At 39.9% G+C, this 13,290-nt stretch overlaps 1 protein-coding gene across 1 annotated transcript in view; it reads right to left on the reverse strand.

Moving 5' to 3' along the window:
- Positions 1-9,064: 9,064 nt before the first annotated feature.
- UBA2 (ubiquitin like modifier activating enzyme 2) overlaps positions 9,065-13,290 on the reverse strand; it is a 44,165-nt gene continuing 39,939 nt past the window's right edge. Inside the window, exons 16-17 of the mRNA XM_028529411.2 lie at positions 11,632-11,768; positions 9,065-10,099 (exon numbers count right to left, since the gene is read on the reverse strand). Of these exons, the coding sequence (XP_028385212.1) occupies positions 9,918-10,099; positions 11,632-11,768 (319 nt within the window). The 3' untranslated portion in view covers positions 9,065-9,917. The remainder of the gene's footprint in view (positions 10,100-11,631; positions 11,769-13,290) is intronic.

The raw sequence follows: 13,290 nt of genomic DNA on the forward strand, positions 1-13,290 counted from the left end.
AAGATAGGGACAACAATTTAGAAACAGAATAACAACCAGAACTGACAGAAAATTGAACTGTATGGAAGTCAGACAACCAAGAAGTTAAAATAGACACATTCGTACAGACCAGTAGGAGGGGCAGAGTCAGGTAGCCAGGCGCCGGTCGTGGCATGGAGAGCAGAGAGCATCGGGACCAGGTGCATAAGGCATCCAGGGTGCACAAGACCACACCAGGCAGACCCTGGGTGTGCAAGCGGTGGCTGGCAAATCCCGGCAGAGGGGTGGCAACCTGCAGACCCAGCGAGGCAGCAATTGTGAAGCAAGGCACTGCGCACAACCCAGGATCACAGCTCTGGGAAATAGAGCCTTGGGGCACTGATTGAAAACACCTGTGGGGGTTGAGGCATAGGGAGAGACACCCAGCCTCACAGAATATGTGGGAAAGTCCCACAGGGTGCACAAGCCCACCCACATGGGAATTAGCACCAGAGGGACCAGTTTGCTCTGGGGAAGCGGCAAAAGGGACTGAGCTCTGAGGGAGAGCAGAGCAAGCACCATTGTTCCCTCTCGGACCCCACTTCCACACACAACATCACAGCCCAGCAACTGAGGTGGCCCGCCCTGGTGAACACCTAAGGCTCCACTCTTCACACATAACAGGAGTCAAAACCAAAGGGTTGGGGGGGAGGAAAGATGACTCAAACAGAATAAAAGCCCCATATCCAGTACTTTTAAGTGACTGAGAGATAGCCAGCCTATCAGATGCACAATTCAAAGCACTGGTGATCAGGATGCTCACAGAATTGGTAGATTTTGGTCACAAATTAGATGAAAAAATGAAGGCTACAATAAGTGAAGAAAAATGCACACAGAACCAATAGTGATGAAATGAAAGCTGAGTCTCAAATCAATGGAGTGGACCAGAAGGAAGAAAAAAACATACAATCAGAAAAGAATGAAAAAATAAGAATTAAAAAAAATGAGGAGAGGCTTAGGAACCTCCAGGACATCTTTAAACGTTCCAACATCCAAATTATAGGGGTACCAGAAGGGGAAGAGGAAGAGCAACAAGTGGAAAAATTATTTGAACAAATAATAAAGGAGAACTTCCCCAATCTGGCAAAGGAAATAGACTTCCAGGAAGTCCAGGAAGCACAGAGAGTCCCAAAGAAGTTGGACCCAAGGAGGAACACACCAAGGCACATCATAATTACATTAGCCAAGGTAAAAATGAAGGAGAGAATCCTAGAAGCAGCAAGAGATAAGGGGACAGTAACCTGCAAAGGAGTTCCTATCAGACTGTCAGCTGATTTCTCAAAAGAGACCTTGCAGGCAAGAAGGTGCTGGAAAGAAGTATTCCAAGTCCTGAAAGGCAAGGACCTGCATCCAAGATTGCTCTATCCAGCAAAGCTTTCATTTAGAGTGGAAGTGCAGATAAAGTGCTTCTCAGATAAGGTCAAGGTAAAGGAGTTCATTATCACCAAGCCCTTATTTTATGAAATGTTAAAGGGACTTATCTAAGAAAAGGAGATAAAAAAACATGTATAGTAAAATGACAGCAAACACAATTATTAACAACCACACCTAAAACAAAAACAAAAAGAAACTAAGCAAAAAACTAGAACAAGAACAGAATCAGAAATGGAGATCACATGGAGGGTTAGCAACAGGGGAATGGGAGGAGGAGAGAGGGGGAAAGGGTATAGAGAATAAGTAACGTAGATGGTAGGTAGAAAATAGACAGGGGGAGGGCAAGAATAATATGGGAAATGTAGAAGCTGAAGAACTTATGACACATGGACATGAACTAAAGGGGGGAATGTGGGTGGGAGGGGGTGTGCAGGGTGGAGGGGAATGAAGGAGGGGTAATGGGACAACTGTAATAGCATAATCAATAAAATATATATAAAAAGACTCTTATAAGCAGTAGTGCTCCAAGAATCTATTCTATGGAATAATGCAAAATGCAGATAACAGTGTAAGCAAAAAGTGTTTATTGCATTATTTATGTAATCAATACAATCCTATGATATCCAGCCTTCTGAAGAGGAGATCAGAAGGAGCTCTCTGCCCTCAAATGTACTTCTTAAATAACTGTTCCATCCCCCCATGTCCTACTTAAAGCTTCCAAGATTTAAACAGTATATTGGAGCCCCGGGTCAGCTAAAACACATTACTCTAATAATAATAAATAACAACAACAACCCACAGTCAGAAACAGAAACAACCCAAAATAGTTTGTTTGCCGTCTCACTTCCAGCCATCTTGGTGGCTGTTCCTTACTGGGGGCCATCCCACATCTAAAAGAGGAAAATGGTGGCTGCAAAGAAGATGAAAACACAGGAGTCAATCACCTCTAGGCTCCAACTGGTTATGAAAATGGAGAGTACTGCTGGGGTACAAGCAGACAATGAAGATGATCAGACTAAGCAAAGCTTTGACCAGATCAGACCTAGTCATGCTGGATAATATCTACCCTGCCTTGAGGGAATCTGAAATAGAGCATTACCCCATGTTGACCAAAATTAGTGTCCATCATAAGCATGGCAATAATACTGACTTGGGAACAGTGTATAGAAAATACTACAGAGTATGCATGCAACTAAAAAACAGGTCCAGCTGCCAGCGACTATGGAAGCCAATAGTAGAGAGGCAGGTGCTAATGAAAAGGAATGTGGTTTATTTGCAGGTGCTGGCCACCTGGAAGATGGGGGATTCATCTCACAAAGCCCATCTCCACCTCTCATTGGAGGCTCAGGTTATTATAATGAGGGAGAGGGGAACAGAATAGAGATTGAAGGAGAGGGTTGAAAAGTTCTGTATGTGCAGATGAGCACAGTCCATTCTAAGGCAAGTGATCCAGTGTGCGTCATCCTGGTTTAGTCCTCCTGGTGTCACATCATCCTGGCTTCACTTCATCCTGGTTTCATGGATGAAGGTCAGCAAATCTCCCAGAGCTGGAGTGCCTGAAGGTCAAAGCCTGTATCTTTTCAAGTTAGTTCCTAGGATTCCTATATAAACATGCTGTTCATTTACAAGCTACACATTATTCAGAGTTAGCACTTACAGAAACAATATAAAAAAATAATGGGGTGGATTACAATGTCCCACCATCACAATTTTCCACTATTACATGCAACTGGCTGTCATTGATCCAGGTAATTCTGATGTAATTAGAAGCATAACAGAACAGACTGATGAAGAGTAAATTATGCAAAATTTGTCTTTAATAAAATTGGCCAGAACTCATTTAAATCAATAAAACATTAATTGTAAGCCCTGGCTGGCGTAGCTCAGTGGATTGAGCGTGGGCTGGGAACCAAAGTGTCCCAGGTTCAATTCCCAGCCAGGGTACGTTCCTGGGTTGCAGGCCAGAAACCCCAGCAGCCGCACATTGATGTTTCTCCCTCTCTCTCTCTCTCTCCCCATCCCTTCCCTCTCTAAAAATAAACAAAATAAAAAAAAAAAGAATTAGCTTCAACTAGCATTTAAAAAATAAATAAATAAAACATTAATTGTTCAACATTAGAGCAAAATACTTCCATAAAGTGGGAAGTACCTTAGGCAATGACTTATATATTAAAAATATTTAATGGTATGGCAAATCATACCATTGTCATGCTAAATAGATACAAAGTAGCATTCAAAATTGTGAATGCTATCTATACATTACCTAAATGTGTCCCATCTATACGTTACCTAAATGTGTCCCAGACCTCACCTTCTTTTGTAGCCTCACTGAGAGCATGTTCAGTGTTTGATCACAGCTTGCTGGCTTTTTCTGTCTGAGAAGCACAATAGCGGGGAAAGAAAAGAGCATGAGCCAACTTGTGGGATTTGAAGCACTGCCCATGGACTCACTGCTCAGCCTTCACTGATGCCTTCCCTGTCCTCCACTGATACAGAGGTGTTCTCTGTGCTCACCTCTCTCTCAGGCCTTTTTCTTCCTGGGTCCAGTGGTATACTGGTAAATGTTTAACAACCAGTGCTCGCACCCTTGTCACTAGTTGGATTCCCAGTTAGGGCACCTGCCTGGGTTGTGGACCAGGTCCTCAGTAAGGGGTGTGAGGGAGGCAACCATGCATTGATGTTTCTCTTCCTGTTTCTCCCTCCCTTCCTCTCTGTCTAAAAATAAATAAATAAATAAATAAATAAATAAATAAATAAATAAAATCTAAAAAAAAAAACAATTAGTGCTCTGGGGGAGATTTGTACAAATCAGGGGCCCTATTTGTAGCATTTGCCAATACCACCACAGTCAATTTAAACTACCAATATGTTATCACTGAATAGAATTGGGAAGAAATGAGTATAATTAGCTTGGAAAAGCTAGTAGGAGCTGGCTCCAGCTACCACTGCCTGGATCCTACCATTGGAGAAAAAAAATGTTTTCACAACAAAATTGCTGGACCTTTAGATCTATCATCCCCTCAAGTTAACCAGAATCTTCTTTGTCTAGGCAAATGGATACATTCAGAAGCTGGAACAGAACATGTTCTACATAGTCTCACATCAAGTCCTGAACCCACCATCTTTTTCCTTTTAAGGCTGCAGAGACTTGTCCTACCCAGACTCTGTCCACACTAATGGTGATTTTTTAAAGGATTTTATTTATTTATTTTTAGAGAGAGAGGAAGGGAGGGAGAGTAATACTGAGAAACATCAACTGGTTGCCTCTTATATACACACCCAACTGGGAAACAAACCCACAACCCGGACATGTGCCCTGACCAGAAATTGAGCCAGCGACCCTTCACTTTGCAGGATGATGCCCAACTGAGCCACACCAGTCAGGGCACTAATGGTGAGCTTTTTTCTAAAGAGTTGCTTAATCTCCCCTTGTAATGTGGCTTCCATCAGCCCCCTTATCTGTCTGTAGTGTCTGTATTGTCTGGACCCCAATTATGGACACAGTTCCAGGGTTTTCCTACAGCCTTGGGATACAATCAGATGTCAATCAAATGTGACTGGATAACTTTTGTTAACTACAGAAGGGGCATGGCCTTTGAACTCCACAGGGAGGAATTGCTGGTATCCATACTCTCTGTTCCTGAAGCCAGCAGCAATCTACTGTTGAAAGTTTTCCTGGGAGAGTAGCAGGAATCTTTCACCTGAAGCACACTTGATCTCTTCCACCTCAGCTCCTAGGGACTGATCATCCCATATACACACAGCCCCAGGCCCAGGGTGCACCTTCTGCCACTAGGAGGTGGTCCATTGAAATTTGCTCGTCCCTCTTCTGAGGCCCAGCTCTTTCAACCAGATTGAGCCCAACTTCCCTGGCCATGATATCCCCCTTAGGACTCTCACAGGGCAGTTTCAAAGCATTGATAGCTGAACCTGTTGACAGGTTGGTTCCCCAAACTAAGAATTAGGGTCCAACAATTACAGGAAGAAAGTGACCATCTTTAATTATTTAAAATGAGAGACATCAACCCCGTTGTTCCACTCATCCATGCTTCATTGGTTGCTTCTTCTATGTGCCCCAATAGGGGATCAAACGTACCACCTTGGTGTATTAGGATGATGCTCTAACCAACTGACCTACCTGGCCAGGGCCTGCAAGTGGCCATCTCGGAAGGACCCTCACTTTCTCGTCCTGAGAGCTTACTCTGCACTTGGGAATGGGAATTTATACCCAAACTTTGTATAAAGCAAAGAGCCCAGTCTACAGTCTCATGGAGAGGAGCTATTTGGGGAGCCCAGATTGCTAGTTTAGGCACATTTTTGAACTTGGGGTTGGTGTTCATGAGCTCCAGTGATGCTGGAAGCTGTTGCTAGGTCTAACTGGGAAGCTTGGCATAGAGGATGTGGGTCCCAGATCCCCTTCCCACCAATTATTGCTGCAAGAAGTTGGGTTTCTTTTGCACACCAGCTCTTAGTGTCTTACAGCTTTCAAAGGTTTCCACTTAGGCTGGCAAAGTTGGCGAGATTTTCCAAGTGCAGCACGGTGCAGAGCAGGGATGCAAACATGTTTATAGAATGAGTGAACAGCACAGTGTATGCACAGCGTCCGTACTTTTCTAAGATCGACAGATCTCCTGAAAAACAAATTGAAGGTTTCTTAATGCCTGAGGGTCTTCTTGGTGCATTGTACATTCTAGTACAATTTTTGCTCGGAGCCTTTCCCTATGTAGTAAAATCATTAATTGTTGCAAGATCGTTGAGTTAGACAGCAAAATTTCCAAAAAATAGCCGATAACGGTCTTCAAAATACAACTAAACTTCAGAGCAGCACCATAGCCCTGTAATTCAACTCAGCTGATTCAGTGAGCAGTTCAAAAATCTTAGGTTTTGGCTGGATTTTAAAATGAGATATTGGGGGCAGGGGAGGAGGGAGTTCCTTCTGTGTGCAAAATGCTAATAAATGTATTCCCAGTATGAAAGTGTCTATAAAAATTCTCCTCTAAATATATCCTCCTGTAAAATGCTCAAATGGAAATTCTGGACCTCAGGAACACTACTGTAAGATGCAAGGAAATGGGAGAACTTCGCCACCTCTACATGTCACAATAACTACAACCTGTTTCTCCTGATCGTTTTTCACTTATTTTTAATTGTTTTCTTTTTCTGTATAAGAAGGCTATTAGTAAAGGCTTAAATTTGCTCATGTTTGATAGGGAAAGTACACTTAAGACGTGTGCCACCAATGGGCTATTTTCAGTAACAGGAACATTTATTATGAACCAAATGCTCTCTGGCGGCTTCTAATTAATCTACTAGCAACAAGTTAACTTTTCCTAGGTCTCTGAAGGCTCAAATGAAAGAATTCTTCCTAAGTCACAGCCTAGCAACAAGGATGAGTAAAACTGATTTGATCAATGCTGGACCCAGGAATCACTGTAACGCTCTCATGCCAACTTTTTCTTTTAATAATCTTTATTGCCTCCTGATTTCAGTCATAGAATATACTCAATACAAAACTTTAAAGTCACACATAGGCACAAAAGGAAAGTACAAACCATATATATAATCCCCACTTTGCTGAGTTTTCAGATAAAAGTTGGATAGTACATGAACAATGTATATAGGCTCCACCTATAGTCAATATTAATTTGCTTTTATCTTCCTGTATCATATATTTTGCCAAGCCATTTAAGTTGTATTACAAAGTTTCATCCCTAATATTTCAAAATTCAGGACACTGTCCTACATAACTACAAGAATATTATCATACCTAAAGAAAATAATTCCATTATCACCTAATTTATCCCATTTCCAAATTTCCAATTGTCACAAGAATTGTTAGTCATTTATTTTGCACTTGTGTTCTAGAATGACCGACATCCTGTACTTGTCCCATTATTTGCTCTTAATTTTCATCTGTTCTTCTTACCCCTTTATTTTCTGTCAGCTGTAACTTAAGTCTAGATACTGGATTAGATTCAGGTTAATTTTTTTTTTTCGCCTAGGTGCCGTTTTAGTTATTTCATCAAGAAGCATGTTACAGGTTGTCCCATTAGTGATGCTGGGTTTGATCACTTGACTACTAGTGCCAGACGTCAGTCCATTGTTAAGACTGCTTCCTTTCATAAGTTCAATATTGCATTTTCACAAGTTCAAGACAGCATTTGGGCACTGCGCGAAGATTCTTTTACTAAAGATTTTGGCATCCATTGATGATCTTTGCCTGATTAGTTATTAAGGATTCAGGCTCTATCCTCATGGTACTACGAATAATTCTTTCATTTGAGCCTTCAGTAATGCAGATTAATCTCTGGGACCATGGACTGACTGTCTTGGTCAACTTCAGTCCTCAGTGTTTCCCAGTAGGCTGAAAGATGGTTTGCCAGGCTGTATTTGAAGCTGAAGCTGCTGGGAAACACTGCTCAGAAGCCCTGCTCTAGGCTCTCCCACTGAGGAGACAACTCACATGGGAAAACCAGAAATACAAAACCAGATTTAAAGTGTCTCCATGCTCCAGAGGAGTGAATGCAGCTTGGATTTTGTAAGTCTAGTTGAGTAAGATCCCTGGAGTCAGACCTGCCTTGCTGATAAAGTTTATGTAAAAATAGGTACAAAATGAACAGAGACCACTGGAAAAAAATATATAGTAATAGAGTTGTTAAAAAAATGAAAATCACTCCTCTGCCAAAACAGAAACATTCCTCCACAGATCAAACTGGCACTTACTTCCATGTACTTTCAAATTGGGGGAATAAAAAGAACATATACAGAAATGCCAGAAACATTGCAACTATATCTAAAAAGGCAGGTCAAGGTTTTAACTAATTAAGAGGATTTCAAAAAGCAAATTTCTGAGTTTTTCAGAATTCAAATTTCAAAATAGAAAATGATTCTCAGTAACCAACCAGTTAGCCAAAAATTATTCTGAGGTGGTATTTCAGGATATTTATCTGTTACTTGGTTCTGTGACTTTGAAGTTTTTTCTGGAGGAAAATGAAGCTCCTAAAATTCTGAAAAAGCAAAGTGAACCTCAGAGGCTCAGAATTGTGGGCAGGGATCCAGACTGCTTGCAGTTGCTATCGGAAGGCTGAAGTCAGTCCATCCTGGAGGCTGTAAGCAGCATGCTCCTGAGGGCTGTGTTGCAATATATTCTCCTGAAGGCTTTCATTACATGCTGAATTTAAGATGATACAAAACGAGGAGTAAGAGTTAGTAAACTGGGTAGCAATTATGAATTACACAAAGTGAGACAGTAAGTTATCAATTTGAAATTTAGTTGACTGGCCAAAAATCCAAAGGCAAAGATAGAGAATGGGGAAACAGCTTCATGAATCTGTTATCTGAAAACTCAAGGCACATCTGTGTGAGGAGATATTCTAATGGCCCTCTGGGGTCCAGGCAGAAATGTGAGTGCTGATCTATCCAGAGCTGGTCTGGCCACATCTGCAGGCTGGAATTGGGCCCAAAATCTGATGCCCAATTCTGGTACCCTCTGGTACCAAGACTGGTACCCTCAAGAAGAACTCTGATGAAGTGGCGGAAAAACTCAAAGAAGAATGCAGAATCAAGGTAAGACTCTCACCCTCTGCAACCTCAAATCCAAGGCTCCAAGTTACTGGGGCTGGACAAACATGTTAAATACTCTCAACAAAAGGCCAACTGTTTACAATTCAAATTTAGAAAGCAACATCGCCATTAAAAGCTTTATTTTAGAAAGTATGAATCTGTGGCAAACAGTGAAGATCTTTTAACCATCACATCCATTACAAGTTAACTCTTTAAAAGGAAAAAAATTTGCATGCCTGCAGTAAACACGATGGATAAAACCCAACAAGGCAGCAGACACGTGAACTGTGCAGGCATGTATAACAAGTATGCAGAGGCCATTTATTTGGTCCATAGTACAGCATAGTCGTATTTGAGTTTTACAAAACATCAAATATAAATAACCTGAAACTGTAACAATACACAAAAATTGGCTTCTTACACAGACATACCAGGCAGTACAAGCTGAAAACTTGAGTAAAGTAACATTGTTTTACATCAATATACATAGTGCCAGTTAATATTTAAAAACAAGTTTCAATGCATAGCACTTGATACTTTTTGAATCTGTTTAAGAGTATGAAAATGGTTAGATCTAGGCTAAAAATAATTCTTTTTCTAACCAAAAATAAAGGCATAATATTTATAACCAGGTATCAACTTTACTAAACCACAATATTTTAAGCTATTAAATGATACCTAAGGGTATTTACATTGAAAAGGCAACATGCATTCTGTTGTTTCATCTCATGACTGGTTACATAAATGCTTTGTTCAAAGGGTTTTAGAACTATATTCCTACTTTCCAAACAGCATACCACAACGTGTCTAACAGTTCTAGCAAAATGAATGCTTTCAAATGCAGCAGAATCATCTTCAAGTCACTGGTGTCAACTTTTTACCTTTGGAACAAAGGACATAATAACCTGGATCTGCCCAGGTGACCTAATGCAGTAAGAGGGTTCTGTTAGAGGCATTGCTGTTCAATCTAATGCTATAACATCATCAAGCTCTTTTGTCTGTTCTGTGCGTGACCTCTTTGTACTGATATTCTCTTTCTCATCCAATTTCCTCTTTCGACTTCTCTCTTCACTTATGTCATCAGCATTATTTGAAGGACCTTCTTCGTCTGAATCAACTATGAGCACATCATCTTGCTCTTGTGCTTATTTCAGAAAAAGAAAAAATGAAAACATGGTTAAAAGTGTGGGAGTTACTAGTGGCTCATCACTGTTTCATATAAATGAACAGCTAATTCTTCTGATATACACCAGACTTAAGAACGACTACCCTTAGGGGACCTTCACTTAATAATTTACATATTCCTGTACTGTTTTAATGTTTTCTGTAACAAGCACCTATTCCCTTTCCAATCAAAACAAAAACTTGTAACAAACATTATTGTAACTCAGAGAAATATTCCAGTTCCTTGTTTCTATTTCTCCAACAGAAAATGGGAGGGTATAATTCTTAATACTGGTAGTGGCAGTATAATTATAAACAACAACAAAACAAATAAATATAAATATATATATATGTATATATATATAGCACTTACAATGTGCCAGGAACTGTTCTGAGCACTTTGCATATAACAACTCATTTAATCATCACAACAACCCTATAAAGAAGATAACATTATTATCCGTTTTCCAGAAAAGGAAACTGAGGTACAAAGAGGTTGACTTGCCCAAGGTCACACAACAGTTGAGGATGAGGTCAGGATACAAACCCAGAGTGGGGACTCTACAGCACATGCTTTTAACCTTACACCACAGTTGGTTTTGTGCCCCCACCCCCCCAAAAAACAATCAAAAGCAGAGGACTGATCTTAGTGCTACAGCCTCCAAAACCTACCCACAGAGAATCAATAAATGCATATTTCAAGTTATGATTTTTAAAAAACTACCATAGTCCCTTCCTCAATGGGTGATGGATTTTCAGAAGGGAAAAAGGTCATAAACCCATGGTCCACAAGTGGAGCAACCTCTCTAGATATTCTCCAAATCCATCTTTAAAACTTTAGAGAACATCAGAACCGAGAAACACATTCCAAAGAACACCAAAGACCCAGGGTCAAAGAAATGGAAATAAGTAAAAAATTGGTAACTTTTTGTTTCCCAACTTAAAGAAAGAAGAGGGGTGTGTGTGTGTTTGGGGGGGAGGGGAGGGGTGTTAGTAAATACCCAAATCCAGCAAAATAAGGCACCAAGCACCAGCACTGAAAATCCAAGGAAAAAGAGCCTCTGATACATTTCCTCAAAGTCATACTGGTTCTGAGAAAACTGTGAAATGCTATTAATTCTATACTGACCAAACATCTGCAGTCAAAACAGATGTACTGATTTGTCACCCCTAAATAATACAGGGATACAAAATCCAAAACCACTACTAGTACTAAGAATGAACAGTCTCTATTCCCTAGTAAACTCACTGATATTTCCAGTTGTAAAAATCCACTAACAAAAAAAAAAAGTGTTTGTATTTTCAGTAAGAACTTCTTCCAGCCTTAAGTGCCGTCATGGGTCATACATTTAAAACTCCATTAAAACAATCAATGCCAAACAAATACATACCTCTAGTGGTCCTATGGATTTCTATTTTACAATCAACGTTCATATAATAATCACAGTTTGTTGTTAGGTTAGTCTTGCTTGTTGGGTAACTAACAACCTGCTGGCTGAGGCCATGACTCACCTGTGGACGTGGAAGGCTGAGCTCCATCGTCACTGCCATTGGTTATGCTTTTGGCAGCACCTTCAGCTTGTTTGGGCCCCACTTTTTCTGGGGAATCACCAACAACTTCAAATTCAACATCCTTCCCTAGGTCTTCACTGTAAGAGAACACACATGATAAAACTGGACCAGTGCTATGAATATTTACAAAACAAAGACACACCAGAGAGATACTGTTCCCTCAACTTCAAGTGTATGATATGTACAAACCCAATATTTGGATTCTGATTTTTCAAAGAGCTCAAATAAAAACAAGACTATACATAACAGATTTTTGTGATAATTCAAAGTCTAACTCCAATGATAATACCATTGCACCTACATATCAGGGAAAGATTTTTTTTAACTTACAAAAAATTGGTATTAGAGAGGAAGAGACACAGAGAGAGAAACATCGATTTGTTGTTCCATATATTTGTGCATTCATTGGTTGCTTCTTTATGTGCCCAGACCAGAGATCAAACCTACAACCTTAGTATATTGGGATGGCACTCTAACCAATGGAGCTACTTGGCTAGGGTCCAGGAAAAGGGTTAAGAAAAAAAGGTAAATGCTTTTTTTCCTGCTAAAACAGAACAATGAGTCTAAAACTCTATGGCCCAATGTAACTCGGGCATTATTTCTGTAGCTACTTTGTGAAAGATTCTAGACACTCTACTCTGATCTTGACAAAAACAATTGGTATTTTAGGGTTAGGATATATGGATTCTGCGTTTCCGCCCATTTTTACAGGCAGTACCCTGCTTTTGTAATGTGTTTCCAAAAACATGTATGAAAGCTTAATGCATGAAAGTCAAACAAAAGACTTTAATGTTATAAAGCGGGTTGTGTTCCAGAAAGCTAAAATATATGATTAAAAAAACCCTAATTGTGCCTGCCTCCTCTTTTAGACATCATGTGATGTATTTCTATTTTATTGTAAATGTCCTTTCATGGTCTCCCCCCCCCCCGCCCCCCACAATTGAACTCAAGCACACCACTGACATCCAACTGGTGTCTAACCAAGGCCAGAGATCATTCCTAGCATTGTCTTGGACTCAAACGTCTGACTTTGTGAAACTTATTTCCAAAACTCACATTCAGTTTTTCCTGTTATTTTATGCTTTTTATAAACCAAATATAGAAAATACAATGTTCTCCAAACCATACAAACTATGTTTGTATAGAGATGGAGGCACCAGCAAAACTGGACACAGCTGTTGGTTAGATGGTACCCAAAAGTACTAAGTAAGGATGCAGTTTAGGAATATTGATGAGCGTGTACAAAATTGCACCTTGTCCAACAGATAAAATAACCAAAGTAGAGGACCATCTATATTTTAACTGTGTCATAATATGCAAATACTCTATAATACAATTATTTTGAATGGCTTTTTTAAATATGTAAAATCAAATAAAAAGAAAAAAATCTATGACCCAGGAATCTATAGAGAATAATTTCTAATATTCTCTTGTTCTTCTTACAGTTCACAAATGAAGTGTGTCTTCCTTTCTTCTAAAAAATCTTTAGAAATAGAAAATTTTATTCTATTTCAATTATTAAAATACTCACCTCTGATTACAACTATTTGAATGCCTCAACTTCTACCCTCTTTCTGATCAGTCGCCTTTGACAAGTTA

The sequence above is a fragment of the Phyllostomus discolor genome, chromosome 12, assembly GCF_004126475.2.
Source record: "Phyllostomus discolor isolate MPI-MPIP mPhyDis1 chromosome 12, mPhyDis1.pri.v3, whole genome shotgun sequence".
NCBI lineage: Eukaryota > Metazoa > Chordata > Mammalia > Chiroptera > Phyllostomidae > Phyllostomus > Phyllostomus discolor.